Source organism: Silene latifolia, chromosome 4 (assembly GCF_048544455.1).
Source record: "Silene latifolia isolate original U9 population chromosome 4, ASM4854445v1, whole genome shotgun sequence".
NCBI lineage: Eukaryota > Viridiplantae > Streptophyta > Magnoliopsida > Caryophyllales > Caryophyllaceae > Silene > Silene latifolia.
Genome location: NC_133529.1, coordinates 14,307,703 through 14,327,531, shown reverse-complemented (window position 1 = coordinate 14,327,531; position 19,829 = coordinate 14,307,703). Strand labels below are relative to the sequence as shown.

Genomic DNA, 19,829 nt, shown 5'->3' with positions numbered 1-19,829 from the left:
CAACCAGATCGCTTGATTTACAGCTGCACATGCTTTGCTATGTGTATTCTGCGCTTCACCAGAGACGAGCAACATTATCTTGCTTTTGTGATTGCCATGAAAATATTCCACTTCCTAGAGTATATGCATATCCGGATGTACTTCTCATGTCATCAATAGAACCACCCCAATCACTATCAAGATATGCGACAAGTTCGAGTTTTGAGTTGGTTTGTACCAAAGACCCAAATGTGTACTTCCTCGAATGTACCTTAAAACTCTCTTCGCAGCGGTGTAGTGAAGTTGACTCGGGTTTTGCATAAACCTTGATAAAAGACTTGCCGAGAACATTAGATCGGTCTTGAAGTCATTAGATAAAGCAAACATCCAACTATACCTCTATAAGTGGTAGGGTCCGCCTTTTCTCGCCCCATCATCTTTAGAAAGCTTTTCATTTACTCCAAGTGGTGTTGACATAGCCTTGCAATTATCCATCTTGAATCTCTTAAGAATAGCTTCTGCATATTTCTTTTGTGAAATAAAGATGCCTTCCGATGCTTGCTTAACTTCTAAACCGAGGAAAAAACTCATCAAGCCTAGATCAGTCATCTCAAATTCCTTTTTCATATTCTTCTTGAATTCACTAATCATAGCTTGATTGTTTCCGGTTATAATCAAGTCGTCAACATATAGAGAAAGGATCATCAAGTCTGATTTTGTTTTCTTAACATATAAGGTTGGCTCACTTGGACTTCTTTCAAAACCAAACTTTAGTAAATACTCATCAATTCGACTGTACCAGGCTCGTGGAGCTTGCTTCAGCCCATAAAGGGCTTTCTTGAGCCTATAAACTTGATTTTCCTTCCCTTTTATGACATATCCTTCTGGTTGGTCAACATATATCTCTTCTTGGAGATAACCATTCAAGAATGCTGACTTTACATCCATTTGATAGATGTTCCACTTATGTTGAGCAGCCAAAGCAATTAAGGTTCGTATTGTATCATGTCTTGCAACAGGGGCAAACGTCTCAGTGTAATCAGTACCATACTGTTGAGAATAACCTTTCACGACGAGCCTTGCTTTGTACTTTTGAACTGAACCATCTGGATTGAATTTGGTTCTAAAGACCCACTTGACTCCAACAACATCCTTATGTTTTGGTCTTCCTGTGAGATCCCAAGTATGATTCTTTTCAATCATCTTAAGCTCCTCCTCCATTGCATCTCTCCATTCTTGATATTTAGAGGCTTCATGATAGTTGTTAGGTTCATAAACCGCAACAAAACATGATTCAAATGGATTCTCTTGTATTGCAACATTATTGTCATACAAATCAGCTACTAGTCTTTTACCTCTAGGCCCCGTAGCATTTTGAGAATCTGGAGAAGATTCAACTTCATTCCTAGAAGAACTTTCTTGATCTCTGTATACCTCTCTCGGAGTTGAAGGTGAATTTTGTGGTGTTCTAGGAGAATTTGGTGGGGACACATATTGAAAAACATCTTCTTGTTGATTTTGGCCTTGTGAATTTTCATCTTCCTGCATAAAATTCCAAGGTGTTGGTAGTTGTTTCTCCACCTTATCTTCTTTCCAATTCCAATAAGAATTTTCATCAACTTCGATATCTCTACTTATGACCAACTTTTGAGTCTTCAAGTTGAAAAGTCGATAGCCTTTAGATTGGGAGCTATAACCCAAAAAGATGCCTTGTTCAGCCTTCTCTTGCAACTTGTGCCTATTTATTGCAGGAACATGTATGTAACACAAAGAGCCAAATACTCTAAGGTGTTTCACAGTAGGCTTGTGATCTGTCCATGCTTCAAAAGGTGTTTTATCTGTCACAGCCTTGGTTGGACACCTATTAAGAAGATATACAACTGTGTTTACAGCCTCAGCCCAAAATCTTTTAGGCATTTTCTTCTCAAATAGCATGCATCGCGCCATCTCCATAACAGTTCTATTTTTCCTTTCAGACACACCATTTTGTTGTGGTGTATAACCAACGGTAAGCTGATGTGTTATACCTTCATCTTCACAAAATTTATCAAACTCGTTTGATGTATATTCCGTGCCTCTGTCGGATCTGATTCTTTTCATGCTACAACCACTTTGGTTTTCAGCCATAGCCTTGAACTTCTTGAAAACGGTGGGAACTTCTGAGCGTTCTCGAAGAAAGTAGACCCATGTCATTCTTGTAAGATCATCAATAAAAAGAATGAAATACCTATTTCTCTCATCAGTTAGTGTTCGCATGGGGCCACAAACATCAGTATGCACTAACTCGAGTTTCTCTTTAGCTCTCCATGCTTGATCTTGTGGAAAAGAATCTCTATGCATTTTCCCCAATTGACAACCTTCACACACGTCTTTTTCAAGATTCACAAAAGGCAAATCTCTTAGCATATCCTTTTTGTGGAGAGTTTGTAAAGCATGAAAGTTGTAATGACCAAGCCTTTTATGCCATAGCCAAGAGTCATTATCTTCTACTCGGGCAACAATTTCTTTTGGGTACGTCCATGAAAGAGGAAAACTTTTGTTCTTCATTTCAATTCGAGCAATCTCTTTTCCATGATGATCATAAATGTTACATGTATTTCCTTCAAAGTTGACATTGTAACCATTTTGCATCATCTGGGGGACACTTAGCAAATTTGTGGCAAGATTAGGAACTAACAAGACATTGCTAATGTAGTGCGTTCCTTTCTTTGTTTGAACGACTATAGTTCCTTTGCCTTTTGCCTCTATAATGGAACCATCGCCCATCCTTACCGGAGTCTTCAATGAAGTATCGATATGAGTGAATATACTTTCATTGTTTGTCATGTGATTTGTGCAACCACTATCAACTAGCCACACATCTTTATTGCTTTTAAGTCGAGGCTTGACCAAAGAACAAATAGATGATCTTCAAAGATTCCGCTTTCGGAAACATTAGCCTTTGCTTGTTGATCTTTAGACCAACAATCTTTTTGTTCATGTCCAAACTTTTTACAAATATCACATGGTGTTTTATCTTTGTTCCAACAATTTTTCTCCATGTGATTAGTCTTTTTGCAGATTCCACAAGGTGGAAATCTTCCTTTCTTTTCGGTACCATTAGTACTCGACTTGTCTTTGGACTTTTGCTTATTTTTGTTATGTTTGAAATTTTGGGACTTTTGTTTATGTTTTGCTTGAAAAGCTCCTTCCGATGAACCTTCGTTTCTACCGGACACCTTTGACTCATGGGCTTGTAAAGACCCAAATAATTCTTGCGGAGACAATGTATCAACATCTTTCGACTCTTCTATAGCGGTAACAATGAAATTGAATTTGTTGTCGAGACTACAAAGAGTTTTGTTGACTATCCTCTTGTCGGAAATATCGTCGCCATAAATTTTCATTTGGTTTACTGTATCAATGATTCGAGACGTATACTCCTTCATTGATTCAGATGGTTTCATTTTCAAGTTTTCAAAATCTCTTCTCAAGTTTTGGAGTTTAATAGCTCTTACTTTTTGTGAGCCTTGAAACTCCACCTTAAGAATGTCCCATATTTCTTTTGCCGAAGTTGCATTGACGATCCTTGGAAAAATCGCCTCTCCAATTGCAGAATGTAAGTATGCAATTGCTCTTGCATTCTTCGTCGTCTTCTCTTTTACTACCTTTTGTTCATCAGCTGATATCTTTTGTTCAACTGTTGATTCGGGTAGTTTAAACCCTTGTTCGATAATCTCCCATAAATCTAGAGCAGTTAACAAAGCCTTCATCTTGATACACCAATAATCATAATTTTCACCTACGAAAATTGGTGCGGAAGGCATTGCTGAACTTGATGAAGCCATGCTTCTATATATATGTTTTTTTGTTTTGTTTTTTTTTATGTGGGTGTTTTTGATTTTTGGTCCCGAAAGATAAAAAATGCTCTGATACCACCTGATGGTTTTTAGGGGCAATATAATCAAACAAGGAGAGAAATATATTGATAGAATATTTTGTGTTGTATTTTCTATGTCAAAACAAGCTAATACATTAGCTATTTATACTAGATGGAAGACCTATAACTTCCACAAGGCTTTAAGGAAGAAGACTAAAACTCCCTCTACATTAAACCTATGACTTGTAACTCTAGTGACATTTACCATGACACTTACAAAACCTCCATGTAGTAATGTAGGAAGTTTCTTATTGTAATTAGATTGTAACCTTAGTCCATTAATTGTCATAATTCAACAATAACCTTAATAAATATTTTTTGACATTGTTGGATGACGAGTTTTACAGGTTCACTTGTACTTGAGTTTCGGATAATTTTATTCGCGTCAAGGAAGACTTTTTGAGTGTCGAGTATTGCACATGTGAGTAATGCCTGAACGATGGTAATTTCCGAGGTGACCGGACCTGAGGTGAGGTTGACGCATGAGGTGCATAGGTCGGGTTGGGAGGTTTGGGCACATAGTTGGCTTGTAAGCGTATTATTGTTATTGCCTTGTACACATGCTGCTATAAGTTAAATTGCTACAAGAATTATGATGTTTCTGTGGTTAGACATGGTAATTGTGTAGACGTTATAAATTATTCTTGTTTATAATGAATGCAAACAAGAATTTGGGTATATATATAAATATACACAAGGTGCATAATATATTTACCATAATTTCGAGCCTAGGAAGACTTGATTTACCATAATTTTGAGGCTAGATATAGAATTAAATAATTTACATACAGAGTAGGTCTCCTGAGAGACGGTCTCTTAATAAGCTTTATTGAGAGATCATTGTACAATTTTAAGAAAAAGTGGTACTAAAGGTAATAAAATAGGTACAAATCATCATTAATGATAAAATGGGTACATTTATTATGTAAATAGGTACGAAATTACTATGTCACGATCAACAATAAAAAGGGTACGAAATATAAATAAAAGGGTACGAAATATTGGTCTCTCAATAACTTAGTGAGAGACCGTCTCTCCCAAGTTTTAGTGTTACATATATTTATTACTTCGTACTATAACTGATTAATTAAAGATTTTTTTTGGTCGAACACTACTTAATTTAGGTCACTTTGTGAAGAACTACCTAAAGTTTTATTTTCTGTCAAACACTATCTAAAGTTTAGATTTTTTTTTTTTGTCAAAAACTACCAAAATCACTATTCACGCATGAAAAGTTTAAAATTAACGATTTTAACTTGCTGATATCATAGTCGTGAACTTCATTTTGCTAAATTATACTAATGATTAACCTCTTCTCTAAAAATATAGACTCGTTTCACTAGGATGTGATGGTAATTATGGATGATTAGGTCGACGATAATTAAAAACGTTTTGAGGAAAATAGGATGAAACTTAGTAACTTAGGATAAACATTAGTACAGTTTTGCAAAATAAATTCCAAGGCTATGATATCGGCAATTTAAAATCGCTTATTTTCACATTTTCATGCCTGAATAGTGATTTTGGTGTGTTTGACAAACAAAATCTAAACTTTAGGTAGTGTTTAACAAAAAAATAAAACTTTAGGTAGTTCCTCGCAAAGTAACCTAAATTTAGGTAGTGTTCAACAAATAAAATACTCTTAATTAAACGTCTTCACAAGTTTTTTAAGCGTTGCTCGAACTTGGGTTTTGGGTCAACGCGTTCCTTTAGGATGATGCCTTGGACTGATGTACCCTTTTCGGAAGTTCCTGCTCACGTAGCAAACAGGGTCTCATGGGTTTCCTAGCTAGGGGTCCCTCTCCGATGCCTAAGCTAAGTCAATACGGTATTGGTAGATGGTCGAGACCTTAGCTTAAGGTTAAGGTCTCGGTGCCTTCTCTTAGCAGCTTGGATAGCCTTTTACCATTAATTGGTGAATACTACTGAATAGTGAGATATTTATAGGAATTTATAATTAGTTAACTTCGGGAAGAATGTTTCATATCATAAGCTATCTTCGTATCATAAAATGTAGGAGTACACTATTTTTTAACTAACATTTTTATTCAAATCGTTACACTCAAATAATTAACGGTGTATAATTAATTTGGTTAATAATATGTCGGAATTGAACATTATTGTTACATAAGATAGGAGATGTGACACCATTTTAAAACCGGTATCCCAATTTTTTTTAGAGCTTAAAACTTGAAGAACTTCAAGAGCAAGTATGAATTCCGTTTGAAGTTGAGACACGGCAGTATGCAAAGCATGTGGAGTTGTTGTACGAGCTCTAATTAGAAAGGATTTGCAACGTCGTCTATAAGCCTTTGAATTATATATAATAGTCAACATAATTCATGGCTTCGCTAAGGCTTTGTTTGGTAAACGAGCTAAAAATGATACTCGAAATCCGAAAAGGTTCCTGAAAAGTGAAAACTGAAAGCAAACTGAAAATGAAGCTTATAAGGTAGCTGAAAATTAGGAGCTGATAAACTGACTAATTATATAAAAAAATTGGCAAACTAACTGAAAATGTAGCTTATTTTGGTGACAGACGTAAAATGAAATACTCCCCCTATCTCGGTCATTTGTTGTCCTTTTTTCATATTGAGGTGTCTCAATCATTTGTTGTCCTTTCTATTTTAAGAATGAACTTGATGAGTAATTTGATTATTCATTCACACTCAATTTGTTCCACTTGTCATTTATTAATTGACTTATTTCTCTTTCCTTGATCTTTGTGCCAAAACCAAAGGGCAACAATTGACCGGGACGGAGTGAGTAATAATTATTTACTAAATTATAGATTGAAGGGTAAAAAGGTAATAATATAACCTAGAATCAGGTACCTGAAATCTAAAATGCTACCCTGCGTAGCATTTCATTTCAGGTAGCTTATTTCTACTTGTCAAACACCGCCAAAAGAATAAACTACCTGAAAATTTTGACAAAAAAGATAACTTTAGTTAAAACAAGTACATGAAAAGGTATGCCAATGTAACACCCCCATATACCAAGGAGCCTTAACAAGACCTTCCCTGGCATATAAGGGCATTACCATCTCGGTTGCCCGAGGAAAGTAATCATCAAAAGTCGATAAAAGAACATTTATAATTATTTTACAAGTGATATAACCAAACTACTGCTATAAAAGATACAACTCGTCAACACTACATAAAACTACTTCTGTCATTACTCGTGAAGACTAATCCCGCCAAGACTCCAGCAACCATCCAAGACAACACCTACTAAGACTGACTGCTCACCATAAGGGATCACGGCAGACACAACAGAAACAAACAAGAAACAACCACACAAGGTCAGTAACTGAAGACACACGCTAACCACAGGCATAACAATATGAAAACAACAATAAACGCACAAGCCATCTCCCCTCCGATCGATCACCATCACGACTGTCCACTGGACCAGCCCTGCCGGTGGGGGACCGCAACCGTACCCACCAAATCCCCGCTCATCATACCGAGCGATAACCTTGTCCCATTAATGTGCACATCCCCTCCCGTGGCGGGTTCCACGGAGGGCGAAACTAGGGCGTGAAACCACTCCCGCAAGTGACTCCACTCAGCCGAGGACGCACCTCGAGAACCACAGACAATCAGTCACCATCAGCTGCACTACAACAACAACCAACGAAACAGCACAACACCAACCGATTACCACAATCAAACACAGCGACACTACAAGCAATACAATGACCGTCACACTAAACAACCAACAGAAACTGAGTAGGCGAACCTACCTTTAGCCAATCACAGCGATTCCTTGCTCAACCACATGACATCAACCAAGCAAGCAAAACCCCTATACCAACAGTACAAACACCTATTACTACCACCACAATCCTACAAGGAACAACAATGACAAAGATGATGATGATGACATACCTACGCATAGCATATCGTGTTAAGACCGTTACCCGACTCAAGCAACTCATCCTCATGGCACTAGCATCCTCTAAGGCTCCCATGGAAGGAATTTTGGTGAAAGGAAAGGAGGAAGGCGACATTTAGGGTTGAAGGAAGGAGGCGGAAATGATATGCGGTTTTATCAAAACACGATTATAAATCCCCGCTGTAAAGACGCTACTCGATCGAGTAACCAACTTACTCGATCGAGTAACCAACTTACTCGATCGAGTGGCACCTACTCGATCGAGTACCCAAGCTACTCGATCGAGTAGCCTCTACTCTATCGAGTACCACTCATCACCCAAAGTCTAACAAGACACAAGGCACTCTGGCACTCATTCCTAAAGGCTAACACCTGCCCCAAAGGTCGGTCAATGTTGGTCAACGGGTCCCTAAAAGGACGGGTATTACAGCCAAACCGCGCCTAAACTTCCTTTGATCGACTAATTCCTTGCATAAATATCGATTGAATTAATAATTTTTTTTCCATTGTTCGACTGCGCTTTTTACGGGTCTAGTTGTACTTGAGTTTCGGTTAATATCATCCGCGTATAGGTTGACTTTTTGGGTGTCGTGTTAGAAAATATGGGTAAAAAACACAATTATAAAAATAATAATAATAACGATACAGAAATTATAGATAGATGTTTAATAGTAACGGTAAAATAACAAATATAATAAGACTGATATACAAGAAATATATTATTATAATATAAAAAGAGAGTTAAGAGAAAGTGGCCTGGGTCGAAGCACGCTAGGCGTTTTCCTAAGAGAGATAACGCCTCCACTGCACTGGTTACCAAAATAATACGTTCCTCTCCCAAGATACGACAACCCGTTGGACTCCTTCGGTAGCAGCAAGAGGAATCCCCGAACCGACGATCGCCCAATGCTCAATAATATTTTAAAGTAATAATTGGTATACAAGATTATAAAAAATGGTAGGATATAAGTCAATAATATTTGTGTTGTAGATTATTAAACAAAAGTTGCATTCGTATGTGTGAACCAAAGACAATGTAATCTCACTTGTCCACTTAGCCAACTCACTGACATTTATATATATGTCAAAAATTAAAGATAAAGAGCAAATCTTAATTATTTCCATTAAAAGCAAATCAACAAAACGGCTAGCATTTGATCCCATCATAATTACCATATAACTAAGCCCTTAAATCACATACTTACTCATGTCATTTAGAGAGAATATAAGCAACGGCCAAAATCACAATGTCATAATTGTGATGTTAAATACTCATTCAAAATATTTATATTTATATTTATTACTTGGTCAAATAATAAAAATCCATATTTAATTCTTAAATCACAATATTTTCCAACAATCCCCCACATGATTTAAGAATTCGAAATAAATATTAAAATATCAAATAACCCAAAAAAAAAAAAAAAAAAAAAAAAAATTATTATTTTATGAAAATAGTTATAATAATGAGCATACAATACCGTGTAATAGGTGTAGGTACCTTTCGGGTTTGAACCAACACTTAGTGTAAGTGAGCTTGCACTCGAAAGAACCATAGTAGTATAAATACTTTGAACTAGGTCCCTTAAATCAAGCTTGGACTCACCACACACACGATATGGGCAATCGATCAGGTTCTATCAGTGGTGCGCGTTAATGGTCATGCGCAGGTATCTTGTGTCATGAGTGTCTCTAGGGAGTTGCCCACGTCCCATAGTAGCGACCACACTACGAACACCCACTAGGTGAATCCTCCAAGGGTAGGTGTGACCTCCACCCCGCAAAAAATTATGCCTTCGGATTCATTAAGAGTCAAAGCTCAACCTCAAACCGTCACAACAAACTCAAATCCATGAGAGCACCTCAATATCACAAAATATAATCTCACTTAGCCATAGGAATGGGACGCGGACACAAAATTCCGCCAAATAAATGGTGCTCTCCTTACTTAGCCCACCCACAGCTTCGTTATTACCCGTTGAACTTCTTTCATGGGATCTCCAATCTTTGAAGACGGGTTTCAACTGCGATGGCTATCACATGGGCATAAGTCCCATTCCCCTCGACGATTCAAGTACTTGCTGGCGCGCCAGTCCTTTTGTAAGCGGATCCGCAACATTGCTTTGAGACCTGACAAAATTCAAAGAAATAACACCATGAGAAATCATATGTCTCAAAGATTTATGTCTCACCATCAAATGTCTCCTTTTCTCATTAAACTTTTTGCTATTAGCCTTAGCTAAAGCAGCCTCACTATCACATAATAAAGATATAGGAGGAATAGGCTGAGACAAAATAGGTATATCAGATAACAAATTTTTAAGCCATTCGGCTTCCATGCTAGCGGTATCCATAGCAATAAGTTCAGCTTCCATAGTTGAACGAGAAATAATAGTCTGCTTTGCAGACCTCCATGATACCGCACCTCCACCAAGTAAAAATACATAGCCACTTGTGGCTTTAGTCTCATCAATATCAGCTATCCAACTAGCATCACTGTACCCTTCAAGTACACTTGGAAAACCACAATAGTGGATAGCATAATTCATAGTACCCTTAAGGTACCTAAATACTCTTTCAAGAGCATTCCAATGGGTGGTGCTAGGATTATGTGTATATCTAGCCAACCTGCAAACTGCATATGCAATATCTGGTCTTGAAAAATTAGTAAGATGCAACAATGATCCAATAATTTGTGAATACTTATGTTGGGATACACTATCCCCCACATTTTTCCTCAATTTAACAGATGAATCAAACGGTGTAGCCACTGGACTTGTATCAAAATAACCAAACTTACGCAACATCTTTTCAACATAATGACTTTGGGTTAATGCAATACCATTATCGGTTTTTACTAATTTAATACCCAATATCACGTCAGCTTGACCAAGATCTTTCATATCAAAATTTTTGGACAAAAATGCTTTAGTCTTGTTAATAACATTCATATTACTACCGAAAATCAAAATATCATCAACATATAAACAAAGAATGACATATGTATCATCAATCTTTTTAAAATAAACACACTTGTCACCACTATTAATTTGAAAACCATCGGAAATCATGGTAGAATCAAATTTTTCATGCCATTGCATAGGAGCTTGTTTTAAACCATAAAGACTTTTAACAAGTTTACAAACTTTGTTCTCTTGACCTTGAGAAATAAAACCTTCCGGTTGGTCCATGTAAATCTCTTCTTCTAAATCACCATTTAAAAATGCGGTTTTCACATCCATTTGATGAACTTCTAATTTAAAAATAGATGCAATAGCAATTAAAACTCTTATAGTCGAAATTTTAGAAACGGGTGAATAAGTATCAAAGAAATCAACTCCCTCTTGTTGTGTAAAACCTTTTGCAACAAGTCTAGCTTTATATTTATCAATCGAACCATCGGTTCTCAATTTCTTTCTAAAAACCCATTTACAACCAATAGTTTTTGAACCATGAGGAAGATCGGTTAAAATCCAAGTTTTATTAGAAGAAATAGACTCCATTTCGTCATTTACCGCTTGTCTCCAAAATGGAGCATCAACGGATAACATGGCTTCTTTAAAAGTTTTTGGATCATCCTCTACTAAATTTGTTTGAAAATCTGGTCCAAAACTTTTAGCAATTCTAGCCCTTTTGCTCCTTCTAGGCTCATCGCAATCATCGGGCTTATTATTTAAAACTTGTGTAGAAGACTTACCAAAATTTAAAGAAGTAGAGGCATCTGAAATGGATTTAGAAATTTTATCTATCATAGGAAAAATATTTTCAAAGAAAACAACATCACGCGACTCAATAATAGTATTATTAGAAATTTGAGGAATAGTAGAATTAAAAACAAGACACCTATATGTAGTACTATGTGGAGAATAACCAACAAACACACAATCAACAGTTTTAGGGCCAAGTTTCTTTTGTTTTGTAATAGGAACATGCACTTTAGCCAAACACCCCCACACTTTTAAATATTGTAAATTAGGCTTTTTATCCTTAAATAACTCATATGGGGTTTTATCAAAACTCTTATATGGGACTCTATTTAAAACATGACATGCAGATAATAAAGCTTCTCCCCACATATTTTTAGGTAAACCAGAACTAATCAACATTGCATTAATCATATCCAACAAAGTCCGATTTTTCTTTCAAAGAACCCCATTAGATTGGGGACCATAAGCGGCGTAACTCCGATGTATAATACCATGTGTCTCACAAAATTCATTCATCTCGGTGAGTTCATATTCACCGCCCCACTGTCGAACGAACAATTTTTATCTTCTTTTCTAGCTGATTTTCAACCTCGCTTTATAAGCCTTAAACCCACAAAAGTTCACTCTTAGCATTAATCAAATATACATAACAATATTTGGAGTAATCATCAATAAAAGTGATAAAATATCTTTTACCACCACGAGTCAAAACATTATTGTTATCACAAATATCGCTATGAATCAACTCTAACAATTTAGTGTCTTTTCCACCCACGGGTTTAAAAGCTTTTCTAGGTTCCTTAGCTTGAACACAAATTTGACATCTTTCTTTCAAATTAACACTGGATGAGGGAATAAGATTTAAATGCATCATACGTCTAATAGTTTGCAAATTAACATGACCAAGTCTACCATGCCAAGTATTGGAACTTTCAACATTAGAAACAAACAATGACATATTAGCTTCATCATAATTAACCTTATGAGTCACAACATTAAGCTTAAACAATCCATCACACAAATAACCTTTACAAACAAAAGAACCATATCTAGTTATAACCACTTTGTTAGATTCAAACATAACTTTAAAACCACGTTGGACCAACAAAGATGTACTAACAAGATTTTTTTTTAATATCGGGAACATGATAAACCGACTCTAAAGTAATAGACTTACCAGATGATAATTCTAGTTTAACCGATCCAAAACCTAAAACAAATGCGGGAGTACCATTACCCATACTAACAGTTTTTGACTCCAATTTTTCATACGTATTAAATAAATTCTTATTAGCACAAACATGAACATTAGCGCCCGAGTCAATCCACCAATCATTTGAATCATAGGTCATAAAAACTTGTAGGTCGGAAACAGCCCCCACATTAACAAAGTCCATTAACACTTAGGAGAAAAAAGAATGTAAATAACTATCAATATCAGTTATGTATATAATAAGCCGTGCAATCCAAAATCAGACAATGGTATTACAACGAAGTGCAGTAAGTATAAACAAAATGACACAAAAACAAGATCACAAATAAGACAAAAAAGTTCCTACTTAATATTGCATATACTTGTGATTTAATAGCATTACAATTATACTGACACAAATAACACAGCGTGACACCAATTTTACGATTTAGTGGATGAGACAATTAGTTATATATTTCAACGGTGAATTAACACAATATTGTACTTCTTGTTCTACCTTATCTCTCTTAGATTGTTAGAAAATATGGGTAAAAAACACAATTATAAAAATAATAATAATAACGATACAGAAATTATAGATAGATGTTTAATAGTAACGGTAAAATAACAAATATAATAAGACTGATATACAAGAAATATATTATTATAATATAAAAAGAGAGTTAAGAGAAAGTGGCCTGGGTCGAAGCACGCTAGGCGTTTTCCTAAGAGAGATAACGCCTCCACTGCACTGGTTACCAAAATAATACGTTCCTCTCCCAAGATACGACAACCCGTTGGACTCCTTCGGTAGCAGCAAGAGGAATCCCCGAACCGACGATCGCCCAATGCTCAATAATATTTTAAAGTAATAATTGGTATACAAGATTATAAAAAATGGTAGGATATAACTCAATAATATTTGTGTTGTAGATTATTAAACAAAAGTTGCATTCGTATGTGTGAACCAAAGACAATGTAATCTCACTTGTCCACTTAGCCAACTCACTGACATTTATATATATGTCAAAAATTAAAGATAAAGAGCAAATCTTAATTATTTCCATTAAAAGCAAATCAACAAAACGGCTAGCATTTGATCCCATCATAATTACCATATAACTAAGCCCTTAAATCACATACTTACTCATGTCATTTAGAGAGAATATAAGCAACGGCCAAAATCACAATGTCATAATTGTGATGTTAAATACTCATTCAAAATATTTATATTTATATTTATTACTTGGTCAAATAATAAAAATCCATATTTAATTCTTAAATCACAATATTTTCCAACATGTCGTCCATAGCACATTTGAGCAATGCCTCAGCCAGGGGTGTTCAAGACCCCGGCAACCACGGACGGAGGTATTGGGCCTCCGATTTTGGACACAGAATTTCTAAGCTTTATTGATGAAATTCAATATAAACATCGAAGTGTAGTACACTTGTACATTCATATTTGGGGCCTCATTTTTTTGCGGTACCCCGTGCCTCCGTTTGTTACAAGACGCCCCTGACCTCGGCCCTCGCGGATGGTAACGTCCGAGGGGACTGGACTGGATATGATAGGCCACATTAACATGCTTGATTGAATTAATTAGTGATCATAATTTAATAATTAATGGACAATACATTTCCAAATGTTTATATCACTAATCTACATCTAAAATATATAAAAAACCGAGGGAGTATAAAACTCCGATCCACTAACTTAAACATCAAATATATATAAAAAAACAGAGGGAGTACGAGAGTACAAAGTTTTGGATCATAAGCTATCTTCTAGGTGACCAAGGACTTGAGAAACAAGTTTATAGTCATCTTCAAGTTTAGACATCCCCGACGTAACAACTGACGGAATCGTAACTCCGGAGCTCGAAAGTATCGAATCACAATCCTTAAGCTTCTTAATTGTATTATTATCAACATAATCCTTGGCTTCGCCGAATCTCTTTCTAGCGGCTAATGCGAAGGCATCGTTGCCTACGATATCTAGGATTGTATCAATGAATTTGTTCATTGTATCTTTTAAGGCAGTACTAATGTTTACATCGCCGAGGATTTTATTAACGTCGTCGTAGAGTTTTTCAAAATCGTCGGACGCGCATGTTAGTAACGCCTTAATAACGTTAAGCTTAATGTTTACCGGGAATTTCGTGTTGGCGATGCATGATGTGCAGTTAGTCGGAGCGTAGGTTGAGTCGCATAGTTGGTGTATGAGCGTATCGTTGTTTGCTTGACTTTCGATAATAAAGATTGATAGAATGGATAACAATGGTATGAAAATGATGGTTTGGTAAGAGGCCATATTAATCGTGTTAGGTACCGATGATTGTGATTTGAGTGACTCGGTTAATACCATATATCTATATATACAAACACACACATACGAAAATAAGATATAAAGTCGAAAAAAAAGGAACATAATCATAAAATTATGATTTAATAGGTAAATAATTGTGATGTTTTTGGTAAGAGGTCGTTATATCATAATTTTCCTTCTAATACCTACCTATTGTAGATGAGTAGAGGTCGTTAAATCATGATAAACGCAACAAGTAAATAATCATGCACATTCAAATGGTATGGTATCGTTATAATTTGTGTCTATATGTGACTGTAAAATTCAAATTGTACATAACTAAAAAAAGTCGGATATGGGCTTTATAAGATAATTTTAGATTACGATTAGCATTCGGGATCATTAATAAGTACTCATTTCGTCTAAACCATTTGTTTATCTTAAATAACCTTACACCGGGTGTACTACGTCACCGTACACCCTAGCCAATAAAAATATTAGAATTACCCATACTCTACATAAATAATAAAGCAAAATCTAAGTGAAATATAATTAAAGGTTTATTATTGGCTAGGGTGTACGATAATCTTGTACACCGGGTGTACCCAAGAATTTTTCTAAAAGGTAAATAAATGATTTGCTAAATCCCGCATACAATTTTACTTAATCCCACACATTTTTCTGTCTTATTCCAAGTTTACCCCTCCCATTTTTTACCCACACCAAACATCAAAAACCAGAAAAATAAGAAAACACACCATGCCTCGTCCTCCTCCCAATCAACAAGATTTATCACATAATTTCATGAAATTGATAACAAACTTTAGTTATTTGTACTAATATTGTCCCCTTTGCTCGACTGTTCATTAATTAGAGAAACATAATACAATTCCCAATTTCTCATCAGTTTATGCGCCTAAATCGGACCTTTTGACAGGAATTGAATGAGTGGTGGACAAGCTGCTGCCGTCAACATTACATGTGACGAAACCACCTGTGAACAACCCAACTTTAATCGTAATTAAAGTCAATCCAAACCCTAATTGCAAAAATCCTCTTTTCAATTAAAAACAACAACAATTAAATCGATTAAAAAAGACGGTATTAATATAATTGTTGATAAAATGGAAAAATTACATGTGATAATTGTGAATTTCAATGCACAATCATCGAACTATTAACAAATTGATTAGGTTTTAAGAGAGAGAAGGGAGGGAGAACTCTTTTCAATTCTTTTTTTTACGACAAAGGGTAGTTACAATTAGTAGACTATACCTCCTGTGGTATAGTGTTATTATACAACTAAGGGTAATTTAGTCAATTCCTCTTTAATTTTTGTTTCCCTAATTTTTTTCCCCTAATTTCAATATTCAGTAACTGAATATTCAACGTAGTCAAGAAATTTCTCCCCTTATCTCTCTTTTTGTCCTAATTTATCTAACTGATTAACAATTATGCAGTTTCTCAATTTGCTATTCCTTCAATATTATTTTTTCATCTTCATTAAAGCATAATCTTTAATCAGAATCAAAAATCTATATAAGAATTACAATCTATGAATGATGAAGCTTCTACAACGAATGTTACAAATTTATCATCAGCAATGGGCGATGGAGTTTCTAAGGGAATTGGAACGTCAATGGAAATTGTTGCATTTAATCAAGTATCAATGAGTTTGGAAAGACAACGAGATGAAAAATATCCTTGTCAAGGTAATTATTGTTAGTTTTATGTGTTACATGACTACATCAATGTATTCTGGAAGATATAATTTTCATTGGTAAAGTCATCAATTTTGGCAATATTTTGTTATATAAGACATGCTTTTCGTCCATGTTACAAGGCTTGTTATTTTCTGACTTTGAATATATGTGGCTCGATAAGCCTGTTGTATAGCTCATAAAGATTATGAGTTTTGCTCCATTTCTCTGTTATACATTTAAATTTAATTTTGCTCGGAAAATTTACATGACAGCTCAATAGGTTAGTAGTTGTGCTCTGATTGTTTGATATACATGAAGATTTTAGTTTTGCTCGGAAAATTTACACCACAACTCATTAAGTTACTAGTTGTGCTCCTGATTTATTGATATAAATGACGCTATTACTTTTGCTCGGAAAATTTACATGATAGCTCGATAAGTTACTAGTTGTGATCTTGATTGTTTATATACATGCCGATTTTACCTTTGCTCGGAAAATTTACACGACAACTCAATAAGTTAAAAGATGTGCTCCTGTTTTTTTGTGTACATGACGATTTTCCTTTTGCTCGGGAAAATTACACGATAACTCAGTGGGTTGGTGGTTATTGCAACTGGTTTCATAGTGTTTGCATCAAACATTGAATAAGATATAGTAATTCTCACTGTTTTTGCATCTTGTATCCTCAAGAATCAGTTGTGGACGAATATTTTTTGGTAGATGAAACAATAGATTTAGCATCACCAACGGTCAGCGAGACTTCTAAGGGAATTAATACGTCAATGGAAATCGTATTGTTGGAGTCGATATCAACGAATCCAGAGAAACAACATAAAGTTATAGCTCCTCATAAAGGTAAAAATCAATAATTGTTTGTTTGCTCAATACTTTTATTGAACAGCTCAATAAGTTATTTGTGTTGCTCGAATTGTTTTGCGTACAAATAATTATTTTTAACTTTGCTCGGAAAATTGAAATGATAGCTCATCAAATCATAATTTGTTAGTATCGTAAATAGACGATGAACGGTAATTTTATCAAAATGTAATATGTTGTTTTGCTCAATAATTTTACTGAACAGCTCAATAAGTTATCTGTCTTGCTCGAATTGTTTTGCGTACAACTATTTATTTTTAACATTGCTCGGAAAATTTAAATGATAGCTCAGTAAATCATAATTTGTTAGTAATAGTAATATTTATAATGGTTGAGATACCATGATAGATGAACCATCTCAACCAAAACCTTAAGGTGATGGTTGAGGCCCAACTATTATAAATATTCCTATTAGTTAGTATCGTAAATAGACGAGGAACGGTAATTTTATCAAAATGTAATATGTTGTTTTGCTCAATACTTTTATTGAGCAGCTCAATAAGTTATTTGTCTTGCTCGAATTGTTTTGCGTACAACTATTTATTTTTAACATTGCTCGGAAAATTAAATGATAGCTCATTAAATCATAATTTGTTAGTATCATAAATGGACGATGAACGGTAATTTTATCAAAATGTAATATGTTGTTGATATTTTTTTTTCCAGGTGCGAACAATTCTTTTTCTTGTGTTGAAGCTGAACAATCGGAGTTGATTGGACGTGTATTTGATTCAGAGGATGATGCTTACGAAGCTTATCTTAGATATTCGTTTGTTAAGTGTTTTGGTGTTAGACATTCTACCATGAGGAGAGCTACCAATGGTGATATTATTGGGAAAGAATTCTGTTGTTGCAAACAAGGTACTAAGTCTGATAAGGGAATCGTGGGTAAAATATACAAAGTTGGATGGGAGGATTAATTGTAAGGCTATGGTGTATTTTTGGACACTTTTTAGCTTTCGAGTTTTTATGATACATTTTGAGCTATCGAGTAAACTTCCCAAGTTCCATAATTTTCTTAGCCTTGTATTTCTCTTTCTGCTTTCGTAAGCAAGGGTTCCGAGCTTTTACAGATACATTCCGAGCTACGAAGTAAACTTTCCGAGCTTCTTATCAATAAATTTTGGTTTGCTCAATACATTATTTGAACAGCTCGGTAAGTTATTTGTATTGCTCGAATTGTTTTGCGTACATAATTTTGGACTTAGCTCGGAAAATTTATTTGATAGCTCAGTAAATCATAATTCGTTAGTATCGTAAATAGACGATGAACGGTAATTCTATCAAAATGTAATATGTCGATACATTTTTTTTACGCTTTATAGCTTTCGAGTTTTTTGTGATACAGTTTGAGCTATCGAGTAAACTTCCCGAGTTCCATAATTTTCTTTGCCTTGTTTTTCTTTTCTTGCTTTTGTAAGTAAAGGTTCCGAGCTTTTACAGATATATTTAGGTAGTCAAGGCTATATTCCGAGCTTTAATCCTAGCATGTGAAGATTAGACTAAGTCGGTGAACACGTAATTTAATCATGCAATTGGGTCAAAGTAGGATTTAATGCTCAATTATATGGGAAGGCATACAAATGATACAAGAAATATGATAAATACAATAAAAGAAAATTACAATAATGAAAATTACAATAATTACAATGGGTTCATTGATTTATGTCGAAAATACCTTTAAAACGGATAATTTGAGAAAGCGAATAAAAGAAAGAATTAACGAACAAATAAGAAGGTGACAATGCGATTAATAGTTAATTATACGTAAGCTAATTAAACTAGGTCAAGCAACAATGGAGTTCAGAAACAGAACTCATCTCGAACAGCGCAGCAGATCGCGCCCTGAGGCGCGTGAGACGCTGCGTCTGTTCCAAGGGTGAGTTCTGGCTGTGAAGCCGGAACTGCAAATCGTTAATATTAATTGGTAAATTTAATGATTGATTAATCTATTTACTCGGATGGAAGTGATTAATGGGTTATTTACATGTGAATGAGTCATAAAAGCAATAAACATGGATGAGATGGAATTAGAACGAATTATTACATGATTAAACGATTAATTAGTGACATGGGTGAATAAAATAGGCTAAACATGATGAATTAACGACAAATTAATGACGAATACGACGAAAGACAGATGAAAATATATCAAAGATCGAATTCCAGAAACTCGATATGAACAAATTGAATTTCTACAACCCGGATTGAATTTTAATAACGAAAACCCGCAAATATGGGATT

The 19,829-nt window shown here is 35.0% G+C and overlaps 1 protein-coding gene across 3 annotated transcripts; it reads left to right on the top strand.

Annotated features, from left to right (window-relative positions):
• Positions 1-16,370: 16,370 nt before the first annotated feature.
• On the top strand, positions 16,371-18,925 carry LOC141652099 (uncharacterized). Of its 3 annotated transcripts, none has more exons than XM_074459741.1 (3): positions 16,371-16,717; positions 17,430-17,564; positions 18,282-18,925. In XM_074459741.1, the coding sequence occupies exons 1-3, from the start codon at positions 16,561-16,563 to the stop codon at positions 18,503-18,505; spliced, it is 516 nt and encodes a 171-aa protein (XP_074315842.1). In that variant the 5' UTR covers positions 16,371-16,560; the 3' UTR covers positions 18,506-18,925. The 3 variants fall into 3 exon arrangements, with proteins under 3 accessions (XP_074315842.1, XP_074315839.1, XP_074315840.1); XM_074459738.1 differs by having other exon boundaries at positions 16,394-16,717; positions 17,400-17,564; positions 18,252-18,925; XM_074459739.1 differs by having other exon boundaries at positions 16,459-16,717; positions 18,252-18,925.
• Positions 18,926-19,829: the final 904 nt, after the last annotated feature.

Excerpts from the sequence above, each read along its gene's own strand:
- LOC141652099 (XM_074459738.1), top strand. The coding sequence starts at position 16,561 with ATGAATGATGAAGCTTCTACAACGAATGTTACAAATTTATCATCAGCA. Across the intron at positions 16,718-17,399 it reads TGAAAAATATCCTTGTCAAG|AATCAGTTGTGGACGAATAT; the intron begins GTAATTATTGTT and ends TGTATCCTCAAG. Across the intron at positions 17,565-18,251 it reads AGTTATAGCTCCTCATAAAG|GTGCGAACAATTCTTTTTCT; the intron begins GTAAAAATCAAT and ends TTTTTTTTCCAG.